At 36.7% G+C, this 19,252-nt stretch overlaps 1 protein-coding gene across 1 annotated transcript in view; it reads left to right on the top strand.

The window, feature by feature from the left end:
- CABCOCO1 (ciliary associated calcium binding coiled-coil 1) overlaps window positions 1-14,931 on the top strand; it is a 127,260-nt gene extending 112,329 nt beyond the window's left edge. Inside the window, exons 6-8 of the mRNA XM_060090384.1 lie at window positions 7,537-7,659; window positions 8,071-8,211; window positions 13,179-14,931. Coding sequence (XP_059946367.1) covers window positions 7,537-7,659; window positions 8,071-8,211; window positions 13,179-13,253 — 339 coding nt within the window. The 3' untranslated portion in view covers window positions 13,254-14,931. The remainder of the gene's footprint in view (window positions 1-7,536; window positions 7,660-8,070; window positions 8,212-13,178) is intronic.
- The last annotated feature ends 4,321 nt before the right edge of the window (window positions 14,932-19,252 follow it).

Consider the following 19,252-nt stretch of genomic DNA (forward strand, 5'->3'; position numbering starts at 1 on the left):
CACTGAAACAATGACACCCCTGTGTACATAACAAGGGCTGCCCTGCATGGAAGGAAGGGCTTGGGTGCTTCCTGAAAAGAGCCCTGTTTGTAGAATGCTGAGCACATAAGTGTAATCAACAGCAGTTTCCTCTGAAGCAAGAAAATCCTGCCCTGCTGACCAGAGAGTGCCTAATACAGTTACAGAATCAGTTAGTGTAGATTTTGAAAAGGAGGGGCGAGGGAGGTGGCGGGAGCTAAGCAGAGAGGGAAATATTTATAGCTGTGACAACATGTTTCCTTGTAATAATTTATGAGCCCACTGGAGAAAAAGGAAACATACAAACTATGAATAAAATATCCAAAATATAAACATTATGCCTTCTGCAAATTTTCTTTAGTTAAAAATTAAGGTTGAGGTTGACTAAAGTAAATGAGTATATTTTCGTGGTCTCCTATTTCCTTGATGCTAAGGCTTACCAACTGATTTACAACTTCCTGTGTTGTTTTTTAATCTATATTTGTCAGCACATTTTTAATGTCAGATTACTTAAAATAGACATCTTGGGTCTAAGAGGTCAGGAATAATAATATTATGTTGACTTCTCTAAATATTTCATAGCACTTACAAACATTCTAGTTTAAGCCAAAAAAGCTTTATATTTCTAAATGAAATAAATTTCAATATAGTTTTAAGATTTCTTTTCCTTTCAACTGATGTCTTCAGGGCTGAAGTGCAGTTCAATCCATATACTTTGAAGTTAAGTAAATTACATGTATAGATTTATCCAAATAGTTTCAACCTCCTTTTACTCAGATAACTTAAATTGGGAAAATAACAGGAAGTCCATGAAAAGAGAAAGACAAGAACCAAGGACTTAGGGTTCTTCCACTGTATTTTCTCTTCTAACTATTATGATTTGTAGTCTCTTATAATTTCTGCAAATTACAGGTGCTTGTTCAAAAAGAGTATTATCAAGTATAAAAGCCATGAAATAGCTTAATCTTCATATAAGCTACCATAAGATGTAATTAAAATGCAACATTTATAAAATCAAAATTTTAAGTTTATATTTCATAATTCAAAATAGGCTCTCCACAAAGATAATTGCATAACTCATTATTCTAACTGATACCTAATTTCCTAATTCTTAAAACAAGAGATAATTTAGAGTATTTCCTCAATTTTAAATACTAAAAACCTCAAATTTAAATAGAACACCCTAGATGAAACCAAACAAAAATTCACCCATGATCAGAACTGTTTGAAATACTTTATTCTGAGTTCAAGGATATGCCTTTTAGAGTATAACTTAGTAAGCTAAACAAATATATCCTGAGTGGCTTCTAGAAGATATTTTTGAAAAGAATTAGTTATTTTCTAACTGTTTTTAGTGGAACCAACCGTATTTTCAGTCTCTCACCCTGAGGAAGTTGCAAGATAAGGTCAATCCAAGAATCAAAACTAAGTACAGTGTTGAACTTAGTAGTTGTAAGAGCTCTGGTATTTCAATTTTCCCAAGAAAGACATGTTGAAAGTTTGCCCTAACTTTGCTTTTGACGAAATTTGTTAAAGGAAATCTTTTTTGAATTGAACTCAATCTGGGAAACCACAGGCCACATAGGATGCTGAAAAACAAAAGATAAAAAGAGTGAGAAATTTTGGGGGAGGGGAGAAGCAGGTTTTCTCATTTTGGAAGTTGGGCATAAACACTCTCCTTTTCTAAATGAGGTGGTTTGCAGGAGTCCTGACCAGGCCGCCTACCTACCTAATTATGTCATGCTAGTCCCAAAGGAGAAGTTGTTTGGATCCAAGGAATTCGTCAAATCAAAGGGCATTGGATATATGTTTGAGAGTTTAAAAATTGAGACTATATGGAAACAGGGTGATGACATGTCCTCATTGACAAATTCTTCTGAGTTAATTGGATTGCTTGGGCGATGTTAACAATTAAATATAGAAATAGCATGAACCAGTATCCCCAGCATGGCTACTCTAATCTGTCTTCCAGTGCTGCCATTAGAAAGATGATCCTTTCAATAATAACAGTAATTATAAATGATAATAATAATACACCTTTGGGTTTAATAATACTTTCCCTTTGAAGAACTCCCAACATTTTTACCCACATTATCTAATTTGTACCCTGAAACAATTCGATGAAGTAGCCAGGTAGCGATTATCATTACCTTCCTTTTACAGATAAATAAACTGAGGCCTAGGGATTTCTTAGCATCACACAATTAGGAATAGAGCCAAGTCTAAAGCCTATCATTCAGTGGTCTATCTTCCACATTATTGCCATCTTTAGAAACTCTGGGTATCTGAAGTACTGTTCTAGCTTTCACGAAGTGTTTCCACCAGAGCCAGATCAAAACATCTTTTCCTGTTAAATTGTATTTACATTACAAGAAGATATCCTTTTTCAAATTCATTAGAGAGGGTTTTGTTGTCTGAGGTCATTAAGTTAGGAGTACTCAATTTCTTTTCAAATTATAGTGTTTCTTTTCAAATTATAGTGTTTTCTTATGCAGAAGTACACTTAGAAATACTAAAGATGTCTTAAATGCTCTGGAATCAGTTTAACTATCTAACTTTTTTAAAAAAAAATATCAAGCCCATGTTAAACAATATCAAATCAAGAGATACAAATAAAATGGGCACAAGGTGTTAACTGGAGTGCCCTAGCCAGATTGCAAATTGGTTTACTGGGGCCCGCCAACTTAAATTCCTCTTTGCAGCTTCAGCTGGACGGGGTAATCTTCATTTCCTGTCCTCACTTGTACTGTGTTACCGTTCACTGTCTAGGTGATTAACTTGTGAATCTGATGGTCTCAGAGCTCTATGAAGTTATAAATGTTCAAACTACCAGTATGCTGTGGATAAAAATAGAAGTTGCTATTAGATGTCTATTCATACCCTGCAGAAGCCTGGCAACATTTTGAACCTTTCAAAACGTAAATACTGCATATTAAGCATAGGAAAGAAAATTAATGTGCTGCATTTGTGAATTTATTTCCAAGTCAAAAATGCAAAGCGGGAGGAGGACTCTTGTAGCAGAATTGATCTTCTACATTTATGTTAAGAAGTTTGAAATGGCCTGAACACAAAAGAAAAACACTTTAGAAATGGATTAATTTTAGTTTCTCTGATAATCTCAGCGTTTGAATTTCCTCTTTTGATTTTAAATTTATGGCTTCAGTATGACATTACTAGGGTTGATTGCATTTTTCAGGTGGCATTCATGTGTTGTTGCTTTATGTGTAGTATATTGTGGGCAATGGGTTACAATTTGTGTTAAAATTTTCCAAAATGACACAGTACTTCTTAATTAGACTTGCAAATGAGTAGTGCCTTTTTTTCAAGGAGAGAAAATAGTTAAAACATTACAGGAAGTTTTGTGCTTTTTTTTCCTTAGTTAGTATTGGGAGAAGTTTGCCATAAAGTTTTCTTCCTGAAACTTTGACAGTTTGTAGTAAGTTTTGATTTACATATGAAGTCATCATCTGACAATTCCAAATAAGTGTCTTTTTGAAGCATACCAGTTTTTATGTGTCTATAGCTCAAAAAGAGTTTAACAGATTTATCTTGTTTTCTGTCATTCAAAACAGTAAAAAGTTGTCATCTCAATGGCATTTTAAATATTTTGAATAACCTAATAACTAAATGTAATAAGTTAATAATTGCCATCTTAATCATAGGTTTCAGTGATACAAACAGTACCCACAAATCACCTACACTCTTTTCAAAGAAAAACAATCATAAATAACAATAAACAAAAAAATAAGAAAACAATAAACTACAGTTAATGCTACCAATGTTAACACATAAAGTAGAAAAAGAAAACATGCAGTAACACAATTTTCAGATAAAATCTTTATACTTCTTCTCAGACACAGTAAGATCTAGAAGCAGATTCTAATTCTTATAAGTATTTTTCAGACCTAAACTCACCCTGTCTTTAGTTCCAGGAGGTTCAAAATTCCTATCATTTATTCCCATGATAAATGTCCATTTCATACTGAATATGTAAATTATTAAAAGAGCTCTAGTGATTTCATTTGGCTTGTAAGTAAAGATCTTGGATGTTTTTAAAGCTACATAATGTTTGGTGATGAAATTTTGTACTTATGAGTATTAAATTATGCCAAAAAGCCATTTACTTGATATTCTTTAAATACCATGGCACAATGCAACTAAACTCAGATTATAAACCATATTAAATAACACTAATGCAATGTGCACTTAATGAACACTATAACTAACTTAATTTTCATGTAACAGATAACATCTGGGGGAAATGTATATTGGTAAGTTATGCAAAACTAATTTCTAGTGACCACATCTGTAGATGTTATTTATTGTATGTTCACTTAACAGTTCATTATTCTGTTTAGAAATCTATTCTCTTCTTTATTAGAGCTTTTAATGTACTCACCTTAGTTCAAATGGTCTGCTCATTATCAGAAAAAATATAAATGGCATTCACATGGAACAACATGATTGTTTTTATTATATCCATTTGTGTGCAAGCACTCAAAAATGGCAAGAGAAACACATTTATTGCTTTACATTCAAAGTAATATTTAGGAGGTATTTGAAAGTCAAGCAAAACCAATCATTTGGCCAAATGATGTACGTGTATAATCAGAAACTCCTGATTTTTAATCTCAGCATTAGGCCTCAGGCAAGTCACTTAAAGTCTTTCTCTTTGTTTTCTGATCTGAAGATTATGGGTGCTATTCTCTTATAGACTAAAAGAGGGGGTTGCTAAATCAGAGTCCCAAATAGGAGTGTTTTTTTAATAAACATACTTGATCCTTTTTCTGTTTTTATTTTAAAGATTTAAGAGGTAACATATTATACTTTTGAGGAAAAAATATGAGACAATTACAGTTCTACAGGAATGTATAAAATAGTTATAAAACTAGCTTTATTTAATTTGCTTCAACTATTCATAGACTTGAGGAAATTATAACGTTCTTTCAGAAAATCTAACTTAATAAAGCTGACCATGTCTTTCTGTTTTAAATAGATTTTATTACAGAACCAGTGATGTTGTAAAACATGAGGTTTTGTTAAAAAAAAATACAAAGGCCTAATTGTATTTTTTAAAGAAAGTATTGCATCAGACGGTTTCATTTAAACATATTTGCTGGCTCCGTGCTCTCACCACAATTATTGATTCTAATTTTCCTTCAACTTGTTTCTTAAAAAGACTACTTAATGGGGGAAAAAATCACTATGATGCTTCTGGGCACTATGTTTATTTCAAACTATGTATTTGACAGTGTACCTTCTTACTACTAATGAAATGACTTTATATTTACCCTTATCTGAAATTGGGACATTCCTTTCCCTTACGGTATCTTACTAATGTAGCCAAATGTAACTCTTTGTGAAAGAGAAAAATGTAGCTGTGGTTTGGTTCATTGATAGTATGCAAAACACCCTGAAGTAAAGAAATTCTCACTGCCAGTTTTTGTGCATGAATTAAATCAAATGAATAGCTGTATGAGCTACACTCATAAAAATCAAGGAAAAGAAAAGCCCAACTCTCAGTCAGAGCTTCAGGTTCTTGGGATAAATAGGAGCTTCACTCCACCAAAGAAATGATGATGTGGAGCTGAGGAGTACACACACACACACACACACACACACACACACACATATACACACAGAGACACACACACACGGACACACACACACACACACCTTATTTATTTTACCTATAATATTTCAGAGGATTTAAAATATATTTAGCAGTTTCATTTTTCTAGCTTGGTAAAATAAAGAGCAATATAAGGTGCAGGAGGGTAAAAAAGAAGTGTGGTGAAAAAATGGTACAAATAATTTTGTGGGAAGATGAAAATGCTTGTATGTCCCATTTCAGAAAAAAAAACAGTATCTTATGAAAGTGAAGAGAGAAAAGGATTGTTCTCATAAGTTTTTTTGATCTTCTATTTCGATTAACATTTAGTCAACTTAAGATAGACAATCTGTAATGATGTCATCTAATAGAATAAAGATTAATTGCTTAATAATATCAGTTAGTATTGGGAAACTAACTAATGTTAGTTAGTTGCCACAAATGTGCCAACATGATGACATATTACAGTTTACTGAAAACTGCATCAGCCACAAAGCCAGCACACCAGGGTTTAACTTCCATCCCTGTCACCATGTAATTATTTGACCTTAAGACAATCATTAAATCTCTTGATTTCCAAATTGCCTTGACTGTAAAGTTACGACACTTCAGTCCTTCTATATATTTATACTACGCAGCAACTTCCTATAAAATCAAATTAAAATTAGTAATATGAATTCAAGGCAAAATACATTGCTATGACCAAGCAATAACCTAGCCTCCAGTTCATTCCAAAACCTATCTAAATCAAAAATATTAATATGTAAAAGATGAAGTATTATAACATGTAAGTTTATTTGAAATATTGTAGAGAAGTTAGAAATGAATATGATGATTTCAGGGTGTTTCCAGGCCCCATGGGATGGTAATTATTTGGTGAGTTTACACATTTCTAGATTTTTGTCTTAAAACTTGTAGGCTTAAAGACTGTCAGCATACAGTGGGTGGCTTCATCTCAGGGCCACAAAAACAAGCTCCCAAGACCTCACTAAAAAAACTAGAACATGGATTTATTGATTTCCAATGAGGAATGTAACAGGCATGAAGATCAGAGCACTCAACTGGGTGTGTCTATAGATCATCTGAGATGGGAAGGCACAGATTACTATCAGAATGTTGCCTTTTAAACATGAAATCAGAGCAAGAGGAACCATTTAGATGCATCAGATGTTTAATGCCATCAGTACCCTCATCTCCGCTCTCTCCCCCAAGTCATGGTGAGATGGACACCACATAAGGTGACTTCTTTAACTCATTTCTTCATTTCCACTGTTGACCACCCGTCACTCTTCCTCTGGTTGGCACTCTTGCCACAGAATTATTAAAATGCTCACAGTGGCATCTTGCCTTGCCCTGGGTGTTTCTGCTTGACTTTTCAAATCTCCTCTCTGATTTACTGTATGCTGGCTATATACATTAACCGTTAGAGCCTTTATTGTCCTCCTCACCAGGTTCTCTTGGCCACTTCACCACTGTTTCCAAGAACAGCTATGCTCTACTAGTAATATCAATCACCATTAGGCTGTTATTGAGTGTTTTAAGCACGAAACCCTCTGCCAGAACTGGAGAAGATGCACAGAGGATCTAAAACATGGTCTCTATCTCCAGAGAGCTGGTAGACAGGAGGAAGGGGACACTGACCCATGAAACAAATCAAGATCAAGGCCGTACAAAATGAAGTTCTAAACTACATGGTACAGAAAAATTAGACAGTGGGTGAAAGTAAAACGCAAATTATCAGGCACAGAACACAAAAAGCACTAGAGAACTAAGAGGTCAGCGACGTCAAGAATTCAGAGGCGATGGCACTTAAAAAATAATAGACTTGGAACTTTATAAATATTGCCTGAAATTGTGATTACTCACCAAAGACTTTGTCATAATACAGCTCTTCTCTTCCCCACCAGCAAGTGATAGAGGTTGTGAAGCCTGCAGGTCACCCTTTCCCTGATCCTCTAGAAGAAGGAATCTCATTTGATATTTACTCAACATTCATAGAGCCGCCTCCAATACTGGATATGGAAATGAAGGTATATTTCCTTTTGTCTCTTAATTCACCCTATCTGAGCATTATATTCTCTAGAGGATAGGAGAAGAAGAACAAAATGCTCTTCTATCTTCTTTCCCTCTGAGTTTTCCTAGCTAAATATAAATATTTCTTTTGGCATTGATTCACAAGTGGGCCAGCTGAGGGTGGTTCAGCAATTTTAATTACTTCTACTCCATCTTCCCCAATCTCCACCTTCATTTTCCCCAGAGTAGGTAAAAGCAGAATTCTTGATATGTCATGATGCTCATGAATAATGAAAATGCAGGAAAATGTCAAATCAAAATCCTTCCAGATTGACATCATTTCTGATAGAAAACTATCCAAGAGAAGCCTTTACTATCAGTAAAGGCTCCAGAAATCACTTGAGTGTTGTTTACTTTTAATATTCTAGGGGTTGAATCAAGAACAAGGCCCTGAAGAGTCCCAGCCAGAAGCTGACACTTCAGAGACTGATCCATTAGTTGGTTTCACCATTGAAGATATAAAATTGGTGCTGGGTCAAGTCACAGATGACATTTTGATCAGCATTCAGGTACTCAGCCTTGATAGTGTGCTCACCTACTTTATTACTGGTTAATTAGCCAACCTCAACCTTAATGTCTATAAACACTACCCACGCTCTGCCAGCAGGGTGATGCTGATGATGGAGGAGTTCAATATAACATCTCCACATAACTCTCAGTTGAGTCATCTAAGACTCAGTAAGATCACAAAATAAATTCACCAACAGCACATAGTGTGGTGCGTTATCAGTTTACAAATCATTCAGCATTGAGACCCAAAAAATAACATGATAAAGACTTCGTGCCCAGTCACACTGTAAGCAATTGCTCATGCAAGAGTAATGGGAGGACATTTCTAAATAGTAAACACTAAAGCTCAGACCATAATTCTTAGCTAAGACCTTTCACCGACTTCCTACAGAGAAGCTTTCATATCTTTGAACTCCTTCTCAGATGGTTTGCTCCTTTTCACATACCACTAATAGCTAATGGCTATGTATATTAATGGTGTTATCACTGAAACCAATGGCTGCATGAAAATGGTGATGGCAACAGCCATCTCAGTAGCAACTGCCAATGATGAATCAGTTGGCTAAGTTTTATGCTTAATGTATTTTCCCCATCCAAAAACAAACAAACAAACAAAAAACATTTCTACATCAACACAAAGGCTTGCATCATTTCCTAGGCAAAATGATTAAATGAGTGATTTCCATATTTTGAGAGGATTTATAATTTCTTGTGGCAATAACAATGAATCAGTAGGACAATATACTGCATGTTTAAAATATGAATGCATCTCAGGGAAAGATTTAGTTGTTCTCTGGACATGAGACTATATATAAAAAGCACACTGTAGTAACAACTAATTTAGAAGGAGCAAAAGATTAGCTTGGCAATAGCATACCTTGTTAGTTGTTTAATCATCAAATGTTAATGTGCTATTTACATGAATATTTAATGATTCAATGCCAACAGAATCAGCCAAAGTCCTCGGCTTAATAAGGGGTGTTGAGTGTTTACCAGAAATAGTGAAAGGACACATTTTATGCAAAGCTTTATTGTTAACAACCCTATGAATGTAATAACTGGTTACTGTGTAGAAGGGCAGAATGCAGTTGAACTAAGCTAAGTTCAGAATATATCTCCTTTTTAGATTTGATAACATTTCATCTAAATATAGTTTATGTATAATCATGGCCCTGGGCTCCTTTATGATCCTGCGGCTCTGAAATTATCACCGGAGGACTACTAGACAGTAATAGAATTGTTTGCAGGCCCCCAAAATTGAAAACATCTTTACCAAGGCCATGTTCCATGTAGTGAGCAGTATGTTTTTAACTATTCATTGAAAAAAAAATTTTTAATTAAGGCCTGCAGCATTTATATCACTACTCTCTATAGCAGAAAGAATATGATTGCTATGTGTGTTATTGTCCCACTGGCCTGCAGCCATCTTTACTGAGCTTGGAAGTCCATTAGCTGGCTCATCTAAATGTAATTAGGCATAGAAAGAACTTGGGCCAGAGGTGAGGGATACAGATCTTTCAGGTGCCTTGATCACTTCCATGTTAAGTAGATTCATGGACATTAGCCTGGGCCAAATTATTGCCAATTTTTCAATAAAATTGCATGGTGACGTGGATTGATACAGTGTTTCAAGATAGCAAACCCCTTTATATATTTTCTCTCAAAAATCCTAGTAAACTCCATGCAAATTAGGCAGGTACTTACCTGATAAATAAATTGAAAACTTAGAGACACAGAAAGATTGTCATTTGTCCAGGGTTTCCAGGGTCAGAAACTGATGAAAGGCCCTGATTGGGAGCTGTGAACTGGGTTCTAGTTCTAATTCCAGTGTTATCCACAGAAACCACATAACATCTAATATCATGACCAGACTACTTTGGTTTTTAATACTCCAGTGGTGTGGCACTTTTTCAGTGTTTACTCTTGTGTCTTGGTCAAATTCCAAGTCGGGTAATTGCTCTCTGCTTACCTAAATTTCTCCCCCTGTTTTAGATGGGTAAGTTATTTTCCACTTCTAGAAACTCCTTCCAGTGTTCTTGGCTCTTAAAACTGTCTCATCGCTCTTCAAAGGTAGTCACTTGTCAGTGGTCAGTGTATATAAACCTTCTGAAGACACTGACTTGCTGTAGGAACATTTAATGAATTATTATTTGTAAAATGTTTTACATTTTCCAATAGTTTTTTCTCCTTTATTTAAAAATCATACTCTTATTATAATTTTTGTAGGAAAAGGCAGTAGAGAATTCATGTTTTAAGTAGTTTTTTCAGAGCTTCTCCTCCAGCATGGTTACAGGCATATTTCACTTTCTGTAATTCAGAAATTTCTGACAATAGTGTGAATCCTTAAATTTTTTATGTTAATCTACTTACTTTCCCATTGACTCACTTTATAATTTTAGAAATTTATTAAGAATGAAGTTATCTTGGCCCTGAGATGTTAATTAAAATTATACTGAATAGAGCAAACATTTTAAGCTTATATAGTTTAGGTATTTTAATTTTAAAGATACATTCAAAGTGAAATTAGTTTGGCCCTGAGTTGTGTAATAAAAATTATACCCAATGGAGCAAACCTTAATATATTTAAAGAATTATATTTCAGAGAAATATGAATGCTAGCACTCAATTCTTACATTAAATGTTGGCTGTTGGCCCTGTCTAAGCAATAGGGCAAAATAATGTGAAAACCTTGAGGGAAGTTTGCCATCTTGGGACCATAGGTATTTTTAGGTCAGCTTGAATTTCCAGGTTAGAAAAGCTGAGTGGGAAATCACCTCAAGGAGTGATCACTGAAAGGGTATTGAACTCAGGTCATGGATTTTCCATTCTTTCCTAAAAGGAAGTAGAACCATGCCCTATCCTGGGGGTTGTAGGATAGCATGTCTGGTCAGCAGTGTTCTGAGGATTAACACGGAGACACCATAGACCAATGACAACCTGTTCTTGCCCAGATGGGGAGTCTTGTCATCTAGCGCCCTATCATCATGGTCTAGAGATCTGAGACATGTCCCTCTGTCAGCTCTAGCAGGTGTGCACCTGACCTTCAGGAGCCTTTTCCCCAGAGCACACACTTGTGTCAGTGAATTCTGTCTCAGTGAAATACCAGAAAGACCTCCAGGTTAATGTGAAAGCCTTGATGAGACAGTGAAACAGAAGCTGGAAGATGATAATACATCTGTTCTTAGTTGAAAAGAAATGAGCTTATTGGTGGATATAGAATACATTAATTGAAAGCGGGGAGAGTCAATTGTCTAGTTAGAGCAGTGCTTCCCGATCCTTTGGAATTGTAACAAGATCATTTCTTCAAACCATTTCATTCCCTGTATGGTCTAATATATAGCATGCCATAAAGAAGCAGAAGTAATCTATTTTTAAAACATATCACAACATCCTATTAATGAAATAGTATAACGTTGGTGAATATATCACAAAATTAGGAGTTGGAATTATGAATTTAAAAGCTAACATACGTGAAATTTAACATACTTAATTTTAAACTACTTAACTTTTCAGATAAGAACTAAAGGTGGTTGAGTGGCTTGCCCAAGGCCACAGAGCTAAACTAATCCCTAGGTCTCCACACTTCTAGACCCTGGCTCCTTTCAGCTCTTCCAAAATTATGCCTGCGGGGATTAGTGGCCCCTGAAATATGACAGTTCTTTTGTAACCCGGAGGACCATGTTCATCCCTCATTGTCTCGTTCACCCAGCCACCAAGAAAGGAAAAGATGAGAAGCTAGAGGCGAAACTTGACCCCAGGGCTTAATAATCAAACTTGAGCCAAAAAAGATCGATATTCACACGAGAACCCAGAATTATTGACACCAGTGTGATCTTTTCAGAAATAGCAACTCTGAACTGAAAATCTCATCAGATAAGGCAACCAGGTGAACCTTTGAAAACTACCTATTATAATTACATTTATAAATAAAGAAATAAGAATGAAGTTATATCTGGACCAAAAACAGTATTTGATTTTTAAAATTTCTTCTATATAAGCTAAAATAATACATTTCTCAAAATACAGTTACCCTGATGTCCTCAAATTAGGTTATAGACATTAATATTTTAAACTTCAAATTACTTATTAACATTTATATGTATGAACTACTCTTCATACACTTGTCAGCTATTTTAAATCACCTGAACTACTTCTCATACACTTGTCAACTATTTTAAATCACCTCAACAAAAACACCAGTTTTACCATGCCCCACCACTGGTTTCTCTATACATAGTTTTATAACCCATCATGAAAAAAGGAAGACATTTCCAGGGCTACAAATGTTCAGATAATGTGAAAATATTTTTGGAATTATGCAGGTAGCAATGTTAGTCCACAGAATATCTCTGCCAGAAGCTAAATGCTATCACAGCCATTGCAAACACTAAAACCTGTCAACAACTCCTTACTTTTTTCTACCAAAACTGTACCACAAAGTGGCATAATTCCAAGAGTGATATGTGTGAAGAATACTCTTTAATTATGAGAATCATTCTAATTGTGAAATTATTTGTGTTGTTATTTCACAACAGAAGGCTTCCGGGATCTCATTTAGAATGTATTACACAGGAGACAAAAACATCCATTGCAAAGGGGTGGCAGTACCCACAACACTGCAGTAACTGAGCCTAGAGCAGTTATTCTGATTCGGTGCTTATTGGTAAAGTCTGTCTGAAAATGCAGATAAATTAGCCTATCTTCTAACACAAGGCTATGTGAAAAATGGCTGTCCAAATACCACTTCCTGTTCACAGCAGACATGCTATACATTGGGAATGTGCAGAGAAATATGATAAAGTGTTATCACATCACTCCAGGCTGAAACACGGCTATGTCTGCAAAACAGGAAGGTGTGTGAGGGATAATGTGTGTCTTTAGGCACTATAGTATGTCAAAACCGCAAAGACAATGTGCACCAAAAGATAGCTCCATCATAACCACTTTTTTATGATTGTCTTCACAGACCAAGATAAACGAAAAGCTGCGAATACAGGAAGAGGCCTTTAATGCACGAATAGAAAAATTGAAAAAGGCCTGAGGGCTCCAAACAAGGAGAGTGATGCTAAACTTCACAGAAACAAACAAAACCAGCCAGAATAACAGACTCTCTAGAGCACCAGATCGCCTTCATTTAGCTGGGAGAGGAAAACCAAGCCCCAATTTTTATTATCCTAACTAATTAGAAAAGTATTGGGCCCAATTTTGCTACCTCCTGTCCCATAACAGCCTCTGAATTTATTACACTGTGTGTAATAAGAACATTTTGTATATAAGAGTTTGGAGAATTATATATAAAAATACAATTACTTTTACAATACTCCTTTGACATTTTGACTAGTAAATGTTAATCATCTTCAAGGAGAATGAAGTCAACTTTTTAAAATAAAGAAAAAAATAATAATTTTATCCACACTGACCCAAATGAACTGCCACATTGCTGAAGCTTTGTGAACATAGACCACCACCGCACTGCTGAGGATAAAACTTGCTAAACAATAGCGATTCAAGTGCATCTACTAGGGGTTTTTTTCCTCCTTAAATCAGTTGGTTTTCTTATTTAAATGTTTCAGTGTGAAACCAATTTTCTGAAATTATATAATGCAGTTTGAAGCACTTTAATTTATTCTGTACTGTATTTGTTATTTCTAATCTTGTTACTCTCCCAGGAGAATACATGACCTATATAAAAAGAAGCAATGTATAAATGGTTATTAAAGACCAACCTATATATAGATTGTAAAAATCTTAAATACAAATCAAACTCACAGAGCTCTTAAAATTAACCATTATATTGCAGTAGAATGATTGAAAATATCTCAAGCCTTTAAATATCTTTATTAAAATATAATTTCAAAAGAAAATATCCATTTGTTGACTGATTGTCCCTAGTTGGACAAACTAAATTAACTACTACCTCGGCCCTTTCCCAATTTCTGAGACTTCCGAGTATTCTAGAGTGTAGAGCCTTGCTAGGAGGGGGCCATTCCTCCAAGAAGTTTCCAGTTTATACTGGAACCAGATGTACTTGCATCTGGGTGGCACTTGGTCGAATATGTTCTGTCCGTGCTCTGCCCTTGTGCTATAACCTTACCTACTTACTCTATCTGTACCAAAGGGATTTGCCCAAAATGTATTCATCTGGGGCCGAGACAGATCTGGCAGCATTTGATATTTTTTTAACTACATTGATCATCAAAATAAGAGAAGTCCTTAAGATGAAACCGTGTTTACTGTTCACGAAGTTCCGAGTCTGGAAGGCCGGGAGATGTGCCGAGATGTTTCTTCCTTGAGCTGTCATGCCTAACTGAAAATGCTGATGGCCATAGAAGATCACTAGGAGGGCTCACAAGTCTTGATTTCGCCAAGCAGTCTTTTTCCAGAGAAAATAGAGGTGAAACTAGAGAAACCACAAATAGGGAATAAAGGAGCTTCTCAAATCACCAAACGCAGCTTCAAATGCAATCGTTGGCACAGAGTGGACCTCCATTTCCAATAAAGAGTTCTTATTTTGAGCAAGGGTACCAAGAGTTTAAAACTGAATAAAAAATAGCAGTAAGATCCCTAAAAGCTACACAAAGACAATATCCTATAAGCATGCCAAAAGCCTGCCTCTGGAGTAAGACTCCTAGGGTCTGATGGTAGGGTAGCTTCACCTGACTTGTGTGTGACTTTGGACAGGCTGTTCACCGTCTAATTGCTCATCTATTAAATGAGGATAATACTTATTTTTGAGGTAGTTATGAGAACTCAATAAATTCGTTTTAAATGATGTTTGTTCTAAGGTTTGGTTTCCGTTTACCTCCTAGGATAACCCCAAAACCACTGCCCATCCCTAATACCCACTGTCCAGTTATTGGATCAGCCTCTTTGCCAGAATTCCCAGCCATCTCTGTCTCTCCACTGGAACTTGTGGATCGATACATCCTCCCATGGTAACTACTTTGCCACCCTGTTTTCATACATCTTTCATGTTGGAGCACCCCGGGGATCCCTGAGGCAGCCTGGCTGTAACATCTAATACTGATAGGAGAAAGAACAATTGTAGTGGCAGTAGCTAATTCACAGTCTCTGCTCTTTAAATTAATTTTGTTGATAAAGGAATATATGCACTCCATTACCAAAAAAAGAAAAAAGTGTAGACGATGAAAAATAAATTTCAGGGCTTCCCTGGTGGCACAGTGGTTAAGAATCCGCCTGACGATGCAGGGGGACACGGGTTCAAGCCCTGGGCCGGGAAGATCCCACATGTCACAGAGCGACTAAGCCTGTGCGCCACAACTACCGAGCCTGTGCTCTAGAGCCCATGAGCCACAACTACTGAGTCCACGTGCCACGACTACTGAAGCCCACGCACCTAGAGCCCGTGCTCCGCAACAGAAGAAGCCACCGCAGTGAGAAGCCCGTGCACCGCAAGGAGGAGTAGCCCCAGCTCACCGCAACTAGAGCAGCAACGAAGACCCAACGCAGCCAAAAAATAAAAAAATAAAAATAAATTTCACCCTAGCTAGGTACCTTCATTTCTCTTCCCATGAGGCAACCACAGCTTCCAGTAAGTCCGTAGGAAAGTGTTTGCCCATTTAAACAATTTTTTGCCCATTTAAACAATTGGATGCTTGTATAGAGGGGTCTTTTTTTTTTAACACAATTTGAATTGTTCTTTACATTGCTTTTTTTGTCAAACAACATATCTTAAGATAATTCTCTATCAGTACTTTTTACGACCATACAGTATTTTATTTTAGCAATTCCATAACTTTTTAACTAGTTCTATCTATGAACTTTTTATTGTTTTCAGTACTTTGCTATCACAATCTGTGTGAACATGTATGATTATACCTAAAGGATGATTTCCTAGAGAGGGAAATTTCTAGGTCAAATTTAGTTGCGTTTCCAGTTTTGATAGACTGTCAAAGTGCCTTCCAAGGATATTTTACCAACAGCATATGATAACTCTTTCTCTACATCATTACTAACAGATGCTTTGGCCAATTTTTTAGTATTCTGATAGATAGAAAATACTGTCAAACTATTGTTTTAATTTGCTTTTATTGTTTTACTCCACAAGGACTGAGCACCTTCCATATGTTTATAAGCAGATTTAAATATATACATATATATGTGTGTATGTGTATTAATCCCCCTAATAACCCTAAGAGATAAACAGATAGATATTATTGGCCTCATTTTATAGTTAAGGAGGCTGAAGCTTAGAGAGATTTTTTTTTTTTTTTTAAATTTTTGGCTGCTTTGGGTCTTCATTGCTGCGTGCGGGCTTTTCTCTAGTTGCGGTGAGCGGGGGTTACTGTTCGTTGCAGTGCGCAGGCTTCTCATTGCGGTGGCTTCTCTTGTTGCAAAACATGGGCTCTCGGCATGCGGGCTTCAGTAGCTGTGGCATGAGGGCTCAGTAGTTGTGGCTCGCAGGCTCTAGAGCGCAGGCTCAGTATTTGTGGCACACGGGCTTGGTTGCCCCCGTGGCATGTGGGATCTTCCTGGACCAAGGGTCAAACCCATGCCCCCTGCATTGGCAGGCGGATTGTTAACCACTGCACCACCAGGGAAGTCACTTTTTAAAAAAATTTATTTATTGGGAGATTATTAACTTGAACCAAATTGCAATTGAAAATTGATAGATGGATCAGGGCTTGAAATCCAGGTCTGACCTATTTTACAGATGAGGAAACTGGAACATAGAAAAAAATTAAGTAACTTTCCCATGATTACACAGCAAGTAAAGTGGTAGAACCAGGTTTTGAACTTAGGCCTGTGTGATGACAAAACCCATATACTTTACCTTTACCTTCATCTAACTATTTCGCAGTCGATATGAAACGAAGTGAAAACTGACCTTTCTTTTTGTTTTTAATTATAATAAGGTAACAAACTTGTTTGTATTGTAAGCATATTAAATATTTAGAAAATTTATGCAGGGATGGAATGTATAACCCAGATCCATTCATTCTTTCATTTGTGTGCTGTATATTCATTGAGAACCTACCACGTGCCAGGGCATTTAGTAGTGAGCCAAACAGACATGGTCTCTGCCCTAATAATTTAGGAGAGGGAGACAGCTAATACTAACTGTGATAAAGACAAGCTTCAGGGAATTATAAGAATATTGAACAAAGGAGCTTGATCTGGTCTGGGAAGTCAGGTAAGCTTCCTATGAGTTTTGCCACTTGTGCTGCGATCTCAGGGATAGGTAGAATTTAACTAGACAGAAGAAGGTGGAGGAAGATAGATTTCAGGCAGAGGAGGAAGCATGTGCCAAGTCCCTGGGACACAGGGTGAGGCTGAACGATTGGTCACAGCCAGAGCTTTCTCGGGGACCTGTAGCCCACATTACAGATTTTTACTTTTAACCTAAAAGCAGTGGGAACTTGTTGATAAGTTTTAAATAGCAAGTGACGTCAGATTAGTATTTTTAAAAAGGTCATCTCCCTGGTGCCAGGACTTCTATACATTGGAGACGTGGAAGAGAGCGTATTCTCATAAAAGCTATAGCTCCACTTTTTAGCAATTTCTAAGAGAGAGAGAAATAAAGAAAATTTTGGGCTTTTTTAAAGTCACAGGGTCCCCCTACCCTAAGCACTCTTTGGCACAAAGGCAGCCCTCTGAGGAGCCAGCTGAAAAACCATCCCCAACCTCTCACTTAGACAAGTAGCAACCTTTCTCTTATCATCCACAGTGAGATAGCTTCTTTCCATTTGCAGGAATAATTTGGGGTGATTTTTTACTCACCCCCATGAAAAGTTTCAAAGAGAAAATATATTCACTATGTTACAGACAAGCCACAGACTGCCACTATTTCAGGTACTTGCAGGCACCGTTGTGCCTAAGTATAGCTGCGGAGTCATTTTTCCAAAATCCAAATATAAAGCCCCTATTTCTCTCCTCCATTTGATTGGAACCATTCAACCATCCTGCTAGATAATAAGTTTGCATGTTCTTAGATTGCATTTCATTATGCTTCAGTTCCCCTAGAGAAGAAACGTGCTCCTTTTCCCAACAGTTGTAGAGGAGAAATACTTGTGACATCTCAAATTTCAGTCTCAGGAAGCCGGCCCTCTTCTGGACATCAAAGTCTTATTTTTTCCTGGACATTGATTTGTTAACTAAGAAAAGTCAGGACCTCTTTGCAGCAGCCAAAATACCTATTAATTTAGGTTTCCTAAGCAAAAAGGAATCTAAATCAAAATAATACCATCTTTTTGGAATTCAAATTTCAAAACGAAGAGAGAATACTAAAAATTTATTTTGCTTTTAGGCTCCCTCTCTCGTTCATGGAAGTACCCTCAGTGGAGATCAGTTCATCACTTTTTTGTCAGAGCTGCAGAGTTTTGTGTGATTTAATTTTTAGCTTCAGGGAGTGTTGAGTGCAGATGTCTCCAATGGTCATTTTGGTGTTTGTTTCTTTTTTTTTTTTTTTAATTTAACCTGTTATTTATTCAGGGCACCTTCTAGGTACTGGGATGAAATAAGACAGATAAGGTCCTTGACTTCATGGAATTCATGGAATTGAGGCTATCCAGAAACTTGAAATCAAGCTTGGTAATGGTCATCTGTCATCCTATCATCTAGAAAGGGTTAAATAGCCTAGATATTAATATTTTCATTGAATACCAATCTTAAAATCAAAAGGAGGAAAAAGCAGCCCTTGTTCTTATACCAGTGAACATTTATGTTCGGTCACCGTCAAAACATGACCTTCATAAAACCAAGGCCCAAATTCAAACAGAATAAAAGTAACATAGGGGCCTCCCTGGTGGCGCAAGTGGTTGGGAGTCCGCCTGCCGATGCAGGGGATAAGGGTTCGTGCCCCGGTCTGGGAGGATCCCATGTGCCGCGGAGCGGCTGGGCCCATGAGCCATGGCCGCTGAGCCTGCGCGTCCGGAGCCTGCGCGTCCGGAGCCTGTGCTCCGCAGCGGGGGAGGCCACAGCAGTGAGAGGCCCGCATACCGCAAAAAAAAAAAAAAAAAAAAAAAAAAAAGTAACATAGTACTCATCTTCCAGTCCCATAGGGAGTTAATCCCACAATGA

The sequence above is a fragment of the Mesoplodon densirostris genome, chromosome 1 (genome assembly GCF_025265405.1).
Source record: "Mesoplodon densirostris isolate mMesDen1 chromosome 1, mMesDen1 primary haplotype, whole genome shotgun sequence".
Lineage (NCBI taxonomy): Eukaryota > Metazoa > Chordata > Mammalia > Artiodactyla > Ziphiidae > Mesoplodon > Mesoplodon densirostris.